The sequence below is a fragment of the Ciconia boyciana genome, chromosome 3 (assembly GCF_034638445.1).
Source record: "Ciconia boyciana chromosome 3, ASM3463844v1, whole genome shotgun sequence".
Classification (NCBI taxonomy): domain Eukaryota; kingdom Metazoa; phylum Chordata; class Aves; order Ciconiiformes; family Ciconiidae; genus Ciconia; species Ciconia boyciana.
This window is the reverse complement of record NC_132936.1, coordinates 76,195,953-76,212,720: the sequence shown is the minus strand read 5'-3', so window position 1 is coordinate 76,212,720 and position 16,768 is coordinate 76,195,953. Positions and strand designations below refer to the sequence as shown.

The following is a 16,768-nucleotide window of genomic DNA, read 5'->3' as shown; positions in this document are numbered from 1 at the left end:
CTGTGAAGAACCAACAGAGGATCAAAGTAAATCAGGCACTGAAAGAACCATCTCTCCCTCTTCAGGAATGGACTGTGCTCTGAACAGATACCACAAATTGGAAACCAACACATCCTCTTTAAAAACACATTTCCAATAAAGCAATTAAAAACACAATTCATAGCACTTTTTTTTTTGCTCATAGTTTATTGAATGAAACAAAACAAAACATAGACAAACACAAAAAATAAGACCTGTGTTCGTCATGTCTCATCTGTAGGGCAGTCGTCTAGAATGAATAGCAAGGAGCTCCCCCGAGTACAAAAGCCAAGAGAGACCACAGTGCCACAATACCAGAGACTCTGAAGGGCAAGAGTAATAAAATGCCGTTAGGCTACTTAGATTTAGGGCTTAATTTTGCTCTTATTAAGCACTGAGATTCTTTTCCAAACGTGTCAGGCCAGAAATTCACCCTTCATGAGCATCACTGTCACTGCCTAATGAGAGGGGTGCACTTTGAATCTGGAATTCTCTCCTACTACCAAGCTTTTGACTCTGCTGCAGAAAAAACACATCCATCCCACACCTGGGAGACTCTGCCTCTCTCTCCTCAAGCTTATTAGAGCTAGCACTACAGCTCATTAAAGTAACCCTCTGTTACAATAGCACATACATAGTTTTGTGCTATGCATGGGGTAACATTCCCCAGTTAATCAGGATCAAGGTTAAAGTCCAGTTGCCCAGGGCTGAAAGCTCACAAGTAGCCACCCAGCAGTCGGCAAGTGAACCTGCTTCTGAACCCCTTGTTCTCCTGAAGGGCTGGCAGAAGGACACTGCAAAAGAGCAGCAGACTGCTGCTGTGACAGGGCCAGGCACCCTAAGAGGACTGCCTTTCCCCCTCCCCATTCCTGTGATTTCTGTAACTCACTGCAGCACGCAGTTCACGCGTGGAGAGTGCCTCCAGTGGCGATAGACGGAAATCTGCAGATGAGGGTGATGCTTATAATCTCGCAGAACACGCCTGACGCTGTAATGAAAGCAGATGTCATGAGCTGTGGCTTGCAGGCTGCTTACAGCATCCCACAGCTCAGGACAGGAACCTCTTTATCTAAGACTTGTCACAGCAGAGGCAGGGTGGGATGAAGACTTGGATCAAAGAGGATCAAGGGACAAAAAATTAAGACTTTCCGGTCACTTACTGCTTAAATTTGTTGGAGAGCAGAATGAACTGGTTCTTTGAAAGCCGTCTGACATCAAAGCGACAAAGAGCTTTAAACTCTTGGTAAATCTGCCTTTCATTCAGCCCTGGCCAGCCTCGGACACGGACAACCAAGAGAGGGGGATGTTGGCAGGGAGCATCTTCCCCAGAAAAATTCTGGAAAATGTACAATACTGAGAGATATCCGAGTTCGGAAATACTACAGAAGCACTACTAATATAATCAGAAAATATGCAAAACACGACACATAAATAAGACAGGTTGTACAACACAACTGTTGGTGTAAAATTATTTTTCTTTTGTCCCAAAATTCTTCTAAACATGAGTCATAAAAGCAAACTGTCATGTTTACCATGGAGAAACCACCGGAGAAACTACCAGAGAAACAGCAAACTCTCTTGCAGAGCAGAGAGAATTAGGGCAGCGTAAACTGACTAATGCCATCTTACAGGATAACAATATTAAAACATGTCACAAAGCAGAAATTCAACTCATTTGCCATTTTGAAAGGTCAATTGTATCATTTGTATGACGGCAACTTCTGCCAAGGTGGGCCCAGGCACTGGTGGATTTTTCTCCTCTAATGAAGCCATCAACTAGGCTACTGACCTACGCACCCCACAAAATGGTCACAGACGTGCAATTCATACGCACAATGCTTGAAACACCACCTCGGATGAAATTCACTTTGTTCAGATACTCGGCTAACACGGTGAGATACTGAGAGAAAGAAGGATCAGCCTCCACTGCATCACTACATCAGAAAACAAAATGGAACAAAGTTTTGTTTCTCCAGTGCTGCACTGCTGCACAGTATCTCTGGAGCACAGAACTCCTGAAGAAGCTCTTTAACTAGTGACAAAATAGGTATTTCAGATCTTGGTATCTTCTACAGAAGTCGAAAAGCTGCAAGCAAAGGGAAGGGATTTGAACAGTTGCCTCTTAGGAACTTAACTGAAGGCACTGAATCACACAGATTTCAAAAATGGAAACTAATGGAAAATGATTTGACCCTTACCCAAGTGAACTGAACTTGAGAGAGCTTGTTCAAGGATAAAGGAGTCACAATGCCATTTCCCAACCTCTGAGCCATCGCATGGCCCCTGATTTCATTTTTTAAATGTCAGCTTTGACATAAAGCTACTACTTTCAGATTTATAAAATAAAAATCTAATTAGAACAGTGACATTTCCAATAACACTTTCTCTTATCCAAAAGGAAGGGCAGCCTGCAAAACAAAAAGTCAGCCAGAGCGAACTGACGACTGTTTTCCATAGAACCCATCCATGTAATGCAATTTTCAGTAAACATTTAAACATCACTCACTCTGTGGATCTGCACAGTAGCAAATGAGCTGACTTCAGAAGAACTAGAAGGAGGAATAATGAGGTGGCATTAGAACAAAGCTAAAGAAACATAACTAAACAAATGGAAAGCAAAAACTCGCTGAAGTGCAGCTAAGTTTCTAAGAGCAACAGACTGTATATAAACAAGTATTTCTTAGCATCAGATAGAGCTACAGAGCAGGAAAGGGATTGCCAAGTCCCAGTGCAAACTCTGAAGAGGTGTTTAAGAAGCATTTTACCTGAACCACAGAGAAATGCATCATAGCCTGCCTCGTGAGGAGATTTCTTCTCAGCTGTAAGTGTCCAACAAAATCAAAAAGGAGTGAACACCTTTAGCACACTGTGGAAACTGCTCCACTGCAGAATCCTAACATTCATAAGATCCACTGTTCTGGAGTTTTTTTCCCCCCACCCTCAGCTCTGTTTCCTTCCTCACCCTGAAACCTTTACACCCCATAGAAAGTCCATGCTTCTACCTTGCATTTTAAAACAATACCAACAAAAAGGCAGTAGTTACACAAATGGCTTAAAAGCTTAGTGAGATGTACATTTAAAAAAATCTTAACTTTCATGAAGATCTAAACCAAATTGTCTTGCATATGTTATTGGTGGCATGGGAACTATTTCAAAACACAGGAGGCCCTGCACTGCAGGACACCATGCTGCCAGGAGAAGCCAGGAAACGTCTGCCTTGCAGCCAGTATCACACCATGTAGTGAACACAACCTCCTGCACATGCAGCACCACTAACCCTGCACATGAGCCACCAAGCTCCTGCTACTTTCTGGGATGTTCCTGCCATTAGCTCCACTATTTTCCATTCTAGGACCGCCAGTTCCCACTTCCCCTTGCCCCTTCCAAGGGCTACCAACTCTTCACAGCCCCATGTCAGGCTCAGTTCAGCCCAACTTAGTTTTAAGTGCCATTTGTGCTAGCAGCATGATGCAAACCTGCCCTGCATTACCCTCAGCAGCTACCAGGGACATGCAGAACACGTGATGTTTTGGGAGCCCAGGCTTCGGGTCTGGACAAAAATGTGTATCAGCAGCTCTGTGCAAATTCAGTAGACCCACTGGCACTCAGTCGTGCTTTGCATGTAGACATCCACAGAGTAAAACAAAACCCTTTTTGCTACCTGACTTTGAAGATTTGCTTAAGAACATACCGTATCTTGAGCAGTCACTTGCAAGAGTTATCACTGGGCATGCTGGATCTTTGGGATTTAGGTTGCTGTTGAAGACAAGTGGATGTGTAAGATTTTTGTCTTTCCTCATTAAGTTAGAGACAAGTTACTGTTCTCAAGTGACCTGTGGCTTCATTTCAGAAAAAGCTACTGAAGACTTTAAAAGGAACTTTGGTAGTATTCTATGAAAAGGCTAAGATACTTAGCTGAATAATATCTACCAGTTTTCTTCCTGAAAACTAACTCCTAAATACCTCATCAGCCTCTTCCCCCAATCAAACCTTCTAAGCAGCAAGTCTGCTCTAATTGCATACAAAAAATGTGAACAGAACTAAAAATCAATGGAAAACTCCAAGGAAAGGGGTTGACTAGATGATTCTATTTGAATGGGGAACTCTGGAGGACAGATTAATAAACAGATACCCATGGAATGACTGAAATATAAGGAAGAACAAACAAGCATAAAAACTTGTAAGAATCTGCAGTCTGAAATTGCTAAAACAAACAAACAAAAAAACCAGAATCCCAGTACTGTTTTTATAAGCACTAATTTTGCATCTCCTTCTTGGGAGTGGGGGTACAGCAAAAGAGGCAAAATTTTCCTTTTCTTAGCAAAATTGACATGAAAACAATTTATCCACAAAACAAGTGTAAAAAAGAGAACTCTTCTACCACATCACGGCTAGGCTCATGAGATATGGTATCTACTCACGTGCTCCATTTGAACATTGTATTTAGTTACCGCTTTGGGCTCAGTGCACCTCTTTCTTGGGAGCTGGCATTTGAAATTAGGGTGTATTTTCACTGAGAACTGAAACTCACTCATTTCATAACACGACACAAGTAACATACAACTCTGAAGTTGTATGTAAGGCTGTCTGCAAGCCAAACTTGTGACCAATGAAGTAATGGTGGTACGATATAAGTGACTTAGAACAAATAATTTACTGCACAATTACTTTATAAGAAAGATGAGCAAATCTTTTACTCTTAAATTTAGAAAGACAAGAAACAAGCTGAAAAACATTTGGGAGGAGGGAAAGTATGAACATGAAATGACTGACTTTGAAATATCTTTTCCAAGAAAACAAAGGGATTGCTGAAGGCTTTAAAGCCCTCCACTTACCTGCACAAAACCTCATACACCTCCAAAAGATTAGAAACTCGAGGAAACGGACATTTCTATAAAAGAAGAACATGTTAGAAAACCAACCAAGACAGGCTTCGTGGTAAGCAAGCTCATTTACTGGTACTGCTGATTCATTAAATGAGATCTAAAATCAGAATGTCTCAGGGCAACACTGAGACCTGGTCACAGTTCTGTAACCACAGGGCACTGAGGAAAGATATTGTCTCTTTTGGGTGAAAGACAAGCTTTAACTCCAAACAAAAAGACCTTTGCATCTCACCTTCCAGATGGATTTTGTTACAGTCTTGGTGTCTATTAGCACAGGAAACAGGTTGTGAATGTTCCTTTTAAACTCCTCATAGCTTTCTGAAAGCAACACATGTGGAGAAAGACATTGTAAAACTGAGGAAAAGCCAATGGTATTTCAAATGAATAAGAAAGGTGAAGTCAGAGGAATGATGCACCGCTCCAGCAGTTAGAGCTCAGAAGAGGCAACTAGCACTGCTGCTTACTGTCCCATCGCCATTGCAAAGGCAGCAGCCTGGGAACAGCAGCTATGTACAGCATTACCTGGAAGGGGCTTGTAGAACTTGTCATGAAGATGCATAAGGTCCATAAGCATGTTGTGTCCCACCAGGGGCTACAGGAAGAATATAAACATAACAGCCCATTGGAGCATATTTTTGAAGAGAGCTCAGAGATAACTAATTTTAGGCATGCTCAACAGCTGTAATCCCTTCCTCTGGTGGACAGCACCCACACTTGCTCACCCAAAAGTCATTCAGGCTGCAAATCTCACAGGAGAACTACTGCTTTCAGGAAATCAGACTTGTGGACTCTCTGAGGAGGGTATTTTTTCATCAGCATTCTAGTTTGAGTGTACCTAAGGAGCTAAGTGGATTCTCAGTTCAGCTGAACACTGGTAAAATCTTCCAGTGATCAGATTTATAGGCTCACTTATAAGGGGAGGGACAGCCTTTGCCTGCACATCACCCATAGTCTTCTGAAGCTGAAATTCATTCACGAATCTGCATACAGAACACAAGAATTTCCACACATAATCAGACTAATGGTCCACATGGTCCAATAAACTGGTCTGTCACATGCTGAAAAGCATAACTTGCCCAAAAGGCAAGAATCTGCCCAGCTTTCTTAGATGGTGACTCATGCCGTGTAACACAAGGATTTTCAACATTGCGGACTCCTGCATTTTCTCAAGTGACATAAGAAACGCATTGCAGAATGGGTTCTGGCTCCCCCTCCCCTGGCTGCACTTGGTTTGCAAGAGTAATAGAAAAGTAACACAGGGAAATCTAGTGTTTGGATCCATAATTCTGAGCATGCTTTGGGAGTGGGACCTAGTCAGTAAGAAGAAGTAATGTTTAACGCTCATTTTTTCTAACCATGACTGCAGTCTAAGAATTCATCTCAGTTTTACTGACAACTAAACAGGATGATCACACTGAATGAGTTGAGTCATTTTACTACTTTATCTTTTATCATCCCTCTACATCCAGTGTAGCAAATCAAAAAGAAATGAAAAATGAGAGCAGAGATGAGGCTTTTTACCTTCTTGGCTTTAACAAGTGTCTGGAAGAGGTTGGTGAAGCCCCGGGCAGACAGGAGAATCAGCTCCTTCTGGCAGTAGTCATAAGGAGAGTTCTCCAGAAGCTGACGATGCTGTGGACTCACTTTTTTCACCATTACCTGAAAAGAATAGTCATTGGGTATCTCAGCCTCCCATGCTAGTTGTATGTACATTGCTTACTGGGGTTCAGTAATGCTGAGGACAAGTTCAGCTTCTAGGCTATGAAGGATGGAGAAATAGTGCATCCCCTCGGACCTCAGGACTGTCTCACTTCTCTTCCATATGGAGATCAGTGCTCCAGCAACAAAAAGAGATCTGCTCTAAGGGTGTCTTATTAATGCTTCTCTTGTTAAGAGGGTGGTTCCTACCACAGGTTTTTTGGAGCACAAATGAACATAATTCAATTTAACTTGATACCAATATGGTAAGTTCATGACACTGAAAAACAGAAACAAACAGCAATCACACAAACTGAGTCCCCAAAGGCTATGCTTCAGGTGAGAAGGCTGGGTAAATCTGTCACTCTGACACTGGTTATCAGACCAAAATAGTACTAATGAAAAAAAAAAAAAAAAAGACTTCTGTAATCTACTTCTAAGCAACTGACTGGTATCATACTCATGTTTTGAGAAGTCCACAGCCATAGGTTTAATTCAGAAAATATTGCACCAAATACAAAATAGCAAAACAGCAAGCCATATAACAGATAGAGTAAAAGCCTGCAAAGCAACTACATGGCAAAAGTCAGCAAAGGAAAACCACAAAAAAAGGCTAAAAACTGTACATTCTTGTGGAAGTACTGAAGGAGAGATCTAAAAAAGTCTGGAGACACAGAGAAGGTCCCTCCAGAAGTGCCCCACGGACAAGCGCTTCCAGCTCAAGGTATTTTGTGGCTACAGGGCAAACAGAAACCAAAGTTACTCAGTTTTCTGGATCCCTTTTCTTGGGATCCCACAATCAACACTTCCCAGAACATTCCTTTGTCATTGTAATCTTCTCCTCCTCCTGGACCCTATCATTAAAAGTACAAGCAACATTTCAGAGTCCCTGCAAGAATGCCAGTCCTACCTGTCTAGATAGAAACCCTCTTTTCAAAAGGTCCACATTCCCACCTCACCTTCTTGTCTCCAAGAGGCTGTGTCCAAGCATTTTGGAGAGCCTGTCTCAGAACCAGCTGAACTTCAAATATCTGATAGTCTGAGACAAAAAAAAAAAAAGGAGAAAAAGGAGTAGTTAAAACTTCAGAGGTGCAGACAAGCCTATTTAGGAAAACACATTTTTCTAGACAGAAGGACTGACCAGATGTTTCTCCCCTAGTGTACAGAAAATATTCCTGAATGTATGAACTTGGTACATTACCATACATGATGGCAGGGAAAACAAAACAAAACAGAAAAAAAAACCAACAAAAACAAAAAAAGGTCACAGTGAGAATTTCAGGCAAATAAGCTTTTGTGAGAACACAGAGGAAAGGAAAAGACTGACTGAAAAGAAGAGGGAGGAAGGCTACTACTCTGAAAAAGACTGTCTGTGGTTTTGGAAGGTTTCAGAGCAACACGCCCAGAAGCCAAGCACAGATGAGAGGTACCAATGCATTCTCCCCTCACAGCTGATAAGGAACTAACCCGGTCCTCTTCTGAACAGCATGCAAAAAGACACCTTAATCAGTTTTACTGCTTACTTAAATAACTGTCTTTCTTGTCACAGGTGCCCACCATTGCCAGACCCTATTAAAGTATCAGTATCATATCTACTACAGCTGACGTAGCAGATACAGGGGGTGGGGAGTGTGCTGTGTTTTGTATTTCACACTCTGCAAAAAAGCATCAACAGACAAAGCCTTAAATACTTTCTGTCCTTTCTAACCTTTTATGTATTTTATTCCCTGACCTAAAGGATTAAGATTTGGTTTCTGTAAGCAAATGTACAAACCTTCTCTGCTACAATTCCCTGTCCCTCAACTCCTCCAAAACAGCACAGAAATTCCTCAGCTCTGCTACAGTGCTCCCAAAAGCTAACGCAGGTGGTAAGTGGCCTGTTTATCCCCACTGACATATATATGTGTCTCCATGGGGCTCCTTGTTGCTCTACATGAGAAGCAACAAACTCTGAAAGGAGACCCACCTTTCCCTTTTCCAAGGGGAAGACAACAAAAACCAGATCACCCAGGATTTAAAACAAGTCAAAAGTTGTCCTGATCCAGAGCAACTGCAAATTCTCCAGTTGCTGCTCTGAAGCAGCACAAAATGGAAGTCAGTTACCACAAAGCGTGCTCCAAGCACCTAGACATACAATTCCACTACAGAAAGACCCACCACACCAATGGAGCAGAAAAGCAAGAGTCCAGAGATGAATGCCTGACAGGAACTGAGGCGTAGACTGGGGCAAAGAGTTGTAAAGGCAGGATGGGCACAGATGCTTTCACTCTCAACAGAGCAGTTTAACAGAACAGGCAGCAAAGGACAGCAGCAGCCCCAGAGGTTCAGGAGAAGTGATGAAGCCACTCAGAGCCCACAGGTGCCTAAGGGAGGCACCCTGTTTCATACCACTCAGATCCTGCAGAATCATAGTCTCCTCTTCCTCTGCTGCAGCTATCCAACAGGTCACTTCATCAATAGCCTTCTTCAGCACATCCCTGTCCAGGGCACTAAAGCAGGATCAGGGAGAAAGAGGCAGAGTATGAGGAAAACCTCTTTACAAGATGGAGCCTTGTGCCTTGCTGTGGGAATGCAAAAGCATCACTTCCCAACATTCACCCAACTCTCCAGATTGTATCCTGTGATCTCAGTCTTCCTTCAGACAGACCACAGCATGCTGGAACAGCTGGAAGTGAGGCATTCAGACCAATAGGCTTTAATATTTCTACAAAACGTGATCTGAGTGAAGGTGAGCTGTCAATACAGTCAGTACTGAGGATCCACCTCTCTGAATAGCGCTCACCTGCTGACCTTCCAGCTACCCGCTAAGACATGCTGGCTAAGGATCTTCTCCTGTACCTTATTCATGTACGGGATTCCATCTTTGAGGAACTGAGGGGGGAAAAAAACAATGCCAGGTTGGTTACTCTCCCCTGGACTTCCTTGCAGCAAATTAGAGAATAACATGTTAGCCAGGTCCAAAACTGGCATATACTTGGAAGATGTTGGTGTTCCTCATTCTCAGAATATCCTCTTCAAAAATACAAACTGTAGCTAATCCAAGATGCATTCTTACATAAAGAAAGACATGTTTATGTATGGAGGAAAGAAAAGTATTTTTGTCAGCTATAATCAATTTTTTTTGCTCTGCTTTTACCTTTCCTTTAATGAGATACTTCAAGTATCAAGATATCACGATGCTTCCTGTCCATAATTGCTAAACAGTGCTCTTATGTGATGTCATAGCCTGAATTTTATGGAAAATGTGACAATACTTAAGATGTAGGTAAGCTGAGACTTCCCCGTCTTCATGGCTAGTAAAGACTCCCACTGGGGTCTGTTTAGTAACCCTCAGCTCACCAGAGACAGATTTTCTTTTTTTGAGGTGGGGAAATCTGTCTTAGGCTGACAAAGACATGGTTATTGCCTCTATGGCACTTCAGAAAAAAACAGCACTCACTCTCCCTGTTGATAATGAACCATATGATGCATTTATACTTCAGCAAGATGCTATTTACCCCAGAAATGTAGCATTTAGGGATATTAATCCTAATTTCTCCTGTAAATGCACAGACTTCCTCTGTTCTAGATTGCTGGCAGAGAGATTACATACCTTATTATAGTCAAAGCCATAATGAGACAGGAACTGAATGCTAGATGCAGAGAGGGTGAATTCGACATCCGTAACTCCCAATGTTGAGGGAAAGAGAAAAAAATTGTATGAATGCACCACATACCTACAATGAAAAGAAAGATCTCTCTAGAAGATAATTACAAGAAATAACTCCTCCCAAGAGAATTCTGCATAAAACCTCAGTGGCACTGTCCGTTACAACAGAAAACTGCTTTTTTTACTTACTTGTTTGAATTTTCATTTGAGAATATTGCCAGCCCTGCAAGAGAGAGAAAACTCCGTTGAAATGGCAATGTTTAGCTGGATGTCTACAGATTAAAATTAGATGAGGGATGTGGGGATGTCCTGATGGAGTGCATGTTTTCCATTCTCTAATGCCACAGTGCAGATCTTAACAGCAACTGCCAGGCCACTCCCCAGCTCCCCGAGAGCTGAACAGGGACAAGCTTTTAGTGCGAAGTGGGAAAAGCAGTCAAGTCCGATTAAATAGCAAATAGATTGAGCAATGAGTGAGAAGAGGTGAGCTGGTGACACAAATCTCCAGCTATGCATACACAGGTTTGTGGGTCCAACTACACTACAAAAGCATTTGGAAAGAGCTAGGCACCACAGAGGACTGAAACATGTTTTTTACTTCTTAGGTTCTTTTTTTTCTATTAATCCCTAAGAAGCACATTAAGATCTTACATAGCCTAAGGCTTTGAACAGTATTTTAAACAGTTTTGGAGCTGGTTTCTTGACCTCTAACTGGCTCTTAACCATCAATAGCCCTCCACCACCACCACAGGCCCTTTCTTGTGTTGTTTTTTTATTATGATTTTAGGAGTATCAGAAATACTGGCCTTCGTTTCCCTGTGATAGTCCCCTTACTCATACACTATATCAAATGACAGAGCCTTGAATAGGAGCTGCTGTCACCTACTTCTTGCTTGCATTCTCTGTTTTAGAAGCCCTGTATTTGTACCTGCAATCTTTAAATATGAACAACTTTAGATCAGTAAAAAGTATATAGCAGACCTGACTTTATATTATTTAAAATATTAAAGAGCTGACAGTATTAAACATCAGAAGGGGGAAAAAAAAACCTACCACAGCAAACAAATGTGTCTCTGGCGAGTGAATTAAGACCAGAGCTACCTGCAAGGCCCGCAGCTGGCAAAAGGACAGTTACCACTAAGACCTGGGGAGATTATTGTTTGTGTCAGACCAGCACTTACCAAGCTGAGGAACAGTGAAGCGCTGAACGCTCTGCCTGGCCTTCAGGTACCGCTCCGCAGGGGAATCAAACAGGCTATAAACAAAACCAGAATTGGGGGGAGTGGAAACAAGGAGGTTTGCAATGCATAGGTTGTTCTCACAGAGCTAGAGCAGCAAGTCTCCCTCATGTTTCAAGTCCAACAGCTTTACCTGGGCTCGTTATTTTGTGGGAAAGTTGAATGTAAGCCAGTAAACTCCATATCAAGGGCTGTCAAGGTGGAAAGAACACAAAAAAGTCTGAAACATGAAGAATGCATTTCACCAGCATGAGGACCAGCATCTCTGAAACACCTCTCTTCACCGTAACCTCTGTGTCAAACCCACCGCTAGCAAGCTCAAGAGAAAAGGCAACCGACTGCTGTGGAAGTGAAGCCTCCTGCCCCCTCATCCCTGTGGCAGGATGAGGAACGGAGACAGACATCACACCCCGGGAGGGGCCTGCCCCACCCTTTGGAGTATGTCCGTCCTCCCCGTAACGAACACCCTGAGCCCCCGGCCCACGGAGCCGAGGCCAGCGCCGCAGAGAAGGCTCGCTTCCCAACCTCTGCTGCCTGTTTCAAAACCCAGCGTCTCAGCGTTCGCTGTTCGAGTACACGCCAGCGCCATTATCTGCTAAAATACACCTCAATGCCCGCGTCGCTACGGCCTCGCGGGGCAAGGGCCTGCCGCCCCCTCAGCGGGCGGCCGAAGGCGAGGGCCGGGCAGGCAGCGAGGAGGCCGCTGAGGGCCGGCGGGTCGCCCCCCGCCGCGGCTCACCCAGGAAGGCGGCGCGGCGGACGCGGCCCCGCAGGCGCGGCAGGCGCCGCTGGAAGCCCTCCGCCCCCAGCTCCATCGCGGGCCGCCGCACTGCCCTCGGCCCGGCGCGCCTGCGTGCCCGGCGCGCCCCGCGCGGCTCCGGCGGGGGCGGCTCTTACCCGGCTTTAAAAAAATAAAAAAGGCAGAACCGATCGGAACGCGAGGTGGACCCGAGAGCGGCGGGGGGGTCTGGCAGCGCGCGGGGACGCGGAATAAAAGACGGGGAGGGTTAGGCTCGAGACGTAGAAGGCTGAGGAGGCGCTGCGCGGGGCCTTCGCTCACGCAGAAGGCAGCGGCGGCCGCTGTTGCGCCCCTTACCTTCTGGAAATAGAGATCGCACAAAGGCTAGCGTGATCTCTGAGTTATCAGATATTATGAAACGGCACCGACTACTAGATGAAAACTCGGTAAAACACTGGCGGTTTTTTTAAGAACGATGTCAGTTGAACGCGAAGGATTTAGTACGTGCTCCGGGACGGGGCCGGTCTCGCACTGCCGGCGGCGGTGCCCTGGGGCACGGGCCCGGCCTTCCTGCCGCCCCTCCCGACGTTCCGAGCGCTTGGCAGGAGGCGCAGCGCCAGCTGACCGGTACGCAGGGAGCCGCGCTGCCGGGCCCGGGGCAGCCGCACCGTGCTGCTGGTCGCGGCGGGCGGCGCGCTGCGGGGTGCCGTGCTCTGCCCAGCGCCAGGCAGGCACAGCAAGAGGGAAAGAGGCTTCTCACTCCCTACGGCTGGCATTTGCGCAGCTTCCCTCCTAGAGCCGCGAGGCTTAAGTAGTTAGAATCTAAGGGTTGCAAGAAAGCTGCAAAGATGAGTTAGGGGAATTCACTCTTTTTACCAAGTTTAGCACGTAACTTTATTACAGTTCTAAACATTCACATAATGACTGCATTTTGCTAAATTAGACTGGCCCTGTACATGGATCGAGCATTTCAAGGAGTTCAGGTTAGAACAAACACAGAATCAAACACAAAAAATAAAATATACTTTAAAATTATTGAATTCAGAAGTAAATTAGGTTACTCTGTCAGGCTGAACTCTAACAGTTTATTCTAGCCCTAAAAGAAAGGTGTTGATTATTTTAGAATCAAGGATGTGACACACTTCCATGCGTTTAAAAATATTTTATTATAAGATGCCACATTCCCACTTTTTCCAGCTCCGGACCTTCACTGTGCCGGTACACACACCTGAAGAAGCGATTGTTGTTCCTTGGAAAGTCTTCCCAACCGTCTCCATTTTACCGATAGATTCTTCGTGGCTCACGCAGAATGACACCACCCTCCTCCATAGCTTTTTCGAACTCCTGAATCTTGTTTAAAAGACAGAGAGACATGAGTAAGTACAAAGAAACGCCATCAGCACCGACGTATCAGTGGGGACATGTTAAATGGAGGGGCAGAGGTTAACAGCCTCACTGAAACATAACGCCAGGAACTGCAGCTTCTCAAAGTTACCTTTCTGAGTGCGGCAAGAAGGGACGGCCAAGCCACATAAGAAAACTAATGGTGAAGAAGAGTAAAATTAACGCTTAAAAAGGAAAAAAGGCCAAACGAGTGTCAGGAGATGAGTACTTGCCGAGTCACAACGATGTTCCCAGGGGATAACAGCTTTGAAGTTCACAAAGTTGATTCCTGCTTCCAAACAGCGCTGTGCCATTACGCGTCCGAGGTTTTTGCATGCTGCTACTCCCTTGGGACTGTAAAGGTGTCTCTTTATGGCCCACTCCCGGGTAGAGGCAGATACCACAACGTCCCCATTACAGCGTTCAACGAAGGCTTCTACATAATGCTGTGTCCGCTCAAGCCGTAATCTGAGTGAAGGAAAGAAGTAACATAGGATTATGATGTCTTTTCCAGATCTAAAGAGAGAACACATTCAAATGCTTAAATGCATGAGTGACTCACTTTAAATAAAACAACGTCCTGGAGCTATTAATACAATCATGATTTCTTAGTATTGCTTTTATTATCTCATCTAGGTTTTTGCTTACTTTATTAGGACATCAACTAGGACTCATTTTACCAGTTCAACAGTGAAAGAGCAACTTGTCACCAGTTATGCAGGTGACGGTCCTACGCTGCCTCACGGCAGCACTCACTCCAAAGCAAGCATTGCACACCTGCCCAGCGTGGTACGGGTGCTTAGGAACTACAACAGGGGAACTGCTCCAGCAGAAATGTAACTTTAGGTTTGCTATGCAGTCTCTTAAAGGCTTCTGCTTACACAGCGGGTAACAACTCGTCAGGATCGGCAAGTGGTCAAGCAGTACGTCATAAGCCATAACGCACAACCACAGAGTATTAGCAGCAGCTATTTTCTATTGCACTGAGACAATATCAAATTTCCAGGTATGAACAGACTGGGCGTGGTTCTCCCCTCAAGAGCAAAATAATGATTTTGAATCCCCAGCTTAAAATGAACTTATTTTCCAGAGGACAAGCGATCAGCATTTTCTAAAAACAAACAAACAAAAAACTAAACAAACAAACAAACAAAAAACGAAACCAAAACAATCCCAGACTACTATGGTGCATCAAATAAAACAACGATGCATGGTCAGCACAGGACTAGGAGAATCCTAAGTTAAACAGCAGTTACTTAAGCAATATTACTGCTACTTAACAATAGATGAAAAGATCTTCAATGCATATGTTAACTTTCACATGATGATAGCCTACTGCTCTCTTAACACAGAAGATACCTGTTAATTAAGAACAACTAAGGGGGCGAGTGATTCGACAACCCAAAAAGCGCATTTTGTAGAAATTCCACCTGGTGGGGTGTTTATTTCTTTTGGAGTCTTCATTTCTGCTGGTGACTTTCTGACTCACCTATGCCAGAATTCACGCTTTGGCCATGTTGTCTTCCAGCCACGCTCCTTCCTAGCCAGGGCCAACTGCTCCAAGTTCCGAGGATTCCTGTTAGTGAAGTCTGGGGCAACAACCTCATTTTCGCTTGTGTCCACTTCGGTCTCAGTTCTGAGACTGGCTGTAGTTGATGCAAAATGAAGACCTTGAGGGAAAGTAGGAAATAAAACCCCACAGAATTAAAAAAATATATAGTGCAGACAGTAGAATTAATATGATACAGAACAATGCAGCTTGTAAAAGTTAGCAGGGCAAAATCAGCTTTTTTTTTTTTTTAAACACTAAATAGATAGATTACCAGAGCTCAACCTGTGGCTCCAATTTATGAGGTGAACTGTAGGCTAAAACTGAAAAGTTTAGTAAGTTTTTAACAGTGGTTCAAAACCCATGCAGAAAATAAATTCACACATGGCTAGAAGATCTCTAGGGTTAAGGCTTTACAAAATACTGAAAGTGAAGTACATCAAAAACCAATTACAGTGCTACCAAGTAACAAGGTAAAAATCCTCAGTCCTGTCAGGCTAATCGTCACTAATTAAGGTAACAAACGCGAATTCGGAATTAGGCTTGTAAACTCAAGCTGCTACACAACTTTTCGGTCCAGAGAGGCAGCGGGAACCTCTCACCAGAGTGACAGGCAGGGCTTCTCCTTGTCAGACCGCCCGCTCCGGCCGGAGACGCACCAGCAGCGCCCCCGTCCCACAGCAGCCCGAATGGCCCTTGCATGCGGGAGCCCGCCACAGAACCGGGCCTGCGCACGGCGGAGCAGCCCCGCCAAGACACCCGGCCGCCGGATCACCCTGGGAGAGGTCACCGCACGCGGAGCCCCCCCTACCGGGACAGGGGCTGAGCTTACCCGCTCCACGTGCCTGGAGCCTGCCGGCCGCCAGCAGCAGACAGCTGCGGCTGCTCAACGCCATGGGGAGCCGGTGCCCGCCACAGCCTCGGGCGGCAGTCACCTCCGCTCCGCTCAGGGGCACCTGGGCGCCGCCATCTTGGCGAAGCCGGCACCTTCCCCCGGAAGCCGGCGTCGAAAGGACTTCCGCCCACAGTTGATGTCACGCGGAAGCGCCGCCTTATTGCCCCTCCCCCCGAGGAGGTGCGGCTCCCGTTCCGCTGGGTAAGGACCCGCCGTGCAAGCTGGCTGCGGGAGTGCGTGGTTGTGTCAGTCACGTCTTACAGAATAAAGCAGAAAACTCTTCCCCGACTTGGAGAACCTCTTTCATTTTTCCTCTTGGAAAAAGGGCGCGAGGAGACACCCATCTCCAGAGATGGGGGCTGCACTTCCTAGAGCGGGGGGTCTAAGAACAGGGAGCTGGGCCCAGGAAGCGGACGCGCCCGCATGGCAAAGCGAGGAAGTAGGCTCTAGTCCTCTCCCAGCGCCTATCAAAGCCACGGGACAGAGACCAGACCCGCTACAAAAAACGCCTACCAGTATTAAACGCAAACCCGGTTATTTTGCGCTGCAGACTTCGGATCTACCGCTACCGAGTCAAGCGCAAGCGGCGGCGGGAGGCGTGCGATAGCGCCTACCCGCGGCAGCGGCTGCTCAGCCGCTTCGAGGCGCCCATCCCGCTCCCCGGCCGCTGCAGGGTTATCCTGAGCTCTTACAAGCCCCGCACCGTTTGCGGG

The 16,768-nt window shown here is 45.4% G+C and overlaps 2 protein-coding genes across 5 annotated transcripts; both read right to left on the bottom strand.

The window, feature by feature from the left end:
- Positions 1-201: 201 nt before the first annotated feature.
- PNLDC1 (PARN like ribonuclease domain containing exonuclease 1) lies at positions 202-12,346 on the bottom strand. Of its 3 annotated transcripts, none has more exons than XM_072856198.1 (19): positions 12,229-12,346; positions 11,623-11,680; positions 11,433-11,506; positions 10,441-10,474; positions 10,195-10,318; positions 9,385-9,473; positions 8,991-9,091; positions 7,562-7,641; positions 6,426-6,563; positions 5,427-5,496; positions 5,137-5,222; positions 4,854-4,909; positions 3,710-3,774; positions 2,784-2,837; positions 2,525-2,567; positions 1,853-1,952; positions 1,179-1,354; positions 908-1,006; positions 202-341 (listed from the first exon to the last, which is right to left on the bottom strand). In XM_072856198.1, exons 1-19 carry the CDS (start codon positions 12,302-12,304, stop codon positions 269-271), a joined length of 1,596 nt encoding a protein of 531 aa, XP_072712299.1. In that variant the 5' UTR covers positions 12,305-12,346; the 3' UTR covers positions 202-268. The 3 variants fall into 3 exon arrangements, with proteins under 3 accessions (XP_072712299.1, XP_072712301.1, XP_072712302.1); XM_072856200.1 differs by lacking the exon at positions 12,229-12,346 and adding an exon at positions 12,096-12,212; XM_072856201.1 differs by lacking the exon at positions 12,229-12,346 and having other exon boundaries at positions 10,195-10,268; positions 11,623-12,144.
- A 1,029-nt stretch (positions 12,347-13,375) lies between these two features.
- On the bottom strand, positions 13,376-16,757 carry MRPL18 (mitochondrial ribosomal protein L18). Of its 2 annotated transcripts, XM_072856204.1 has the most exons (5): positions 15,993-16,757; positions 15,101-15,281; positions 13,845-14,079; positions 13,724-13,768; positions 13,376-13,578 (listed from the first exon to the last, which is right to left on the bottom strand). In XM_072856204.1, the coding sequence occupies exons 1-5, from the start codon at positions 16,054-16,056 to the stop codon at positions 13,507-13,509; spliced, it is 597 nt and encodes a 198-aa protein (XP_072712305.1). In that variant the 5' UTR covers positions 16,057-16,757; the 3' UTR covers positions 13,376-13,506. The 2 variants fall into 2 exon arrangements, with proteins under 2 accessions (XP_072712305.1, XP_072712306.1); XM_072856205.1 differs by lacking the exon at positions 13,724-13,768 and having other exon boundaries at positions 15,993-16,744.
- Between the last annotated feature and the right edge of the window lie 11 nt (positions 16,758-16,768).

Coding starts and splice junctions, on each gene's coding strand:
- PNLDC1 (XM_072856198.1), bottom strand. CDS start 12,304: ATGGAGCTGGGGGCGGAGGGCTTCCAGCGGCGCCTGCCGCGCCTGCGG. Junction 6,564..7,561: donor AGCCTCTTGGAGACAAGAAG/GTGAGGTGGGAA, acceptor TATTCTTTTCAG/GTAATGGTGAAAAAAGTGAG. Junction 1,953..2,524: donor CTACTGTGCAGATCCACAGA/GTGAGTGATGTT, acceptor TTTCTGATGTAG/TGATGCAGTGGAGGCTGATC.
- MRPL18 (XM_072856204.1), bottom strand. CDS start 16,056: ATGGCGTTGAGCAGCCGCAGCTGTCTGCTGCTGGCGGCCGGCAGGCTC. Junction 15,282..15,992: donor GCTCCAGGCACGTGGAGCGG/GTAAGCTCAGCC, acceptor CTTTCCCTCAAG/GTCTTCATTTTGCATCAACT. Junction 13,769..13,844: donor GGGAACATCGTTGTGACTCG/GCAAGTACTCAT, acceptor CTTCACCATTAG/TTTTCTTATGTGGCTTGGCC.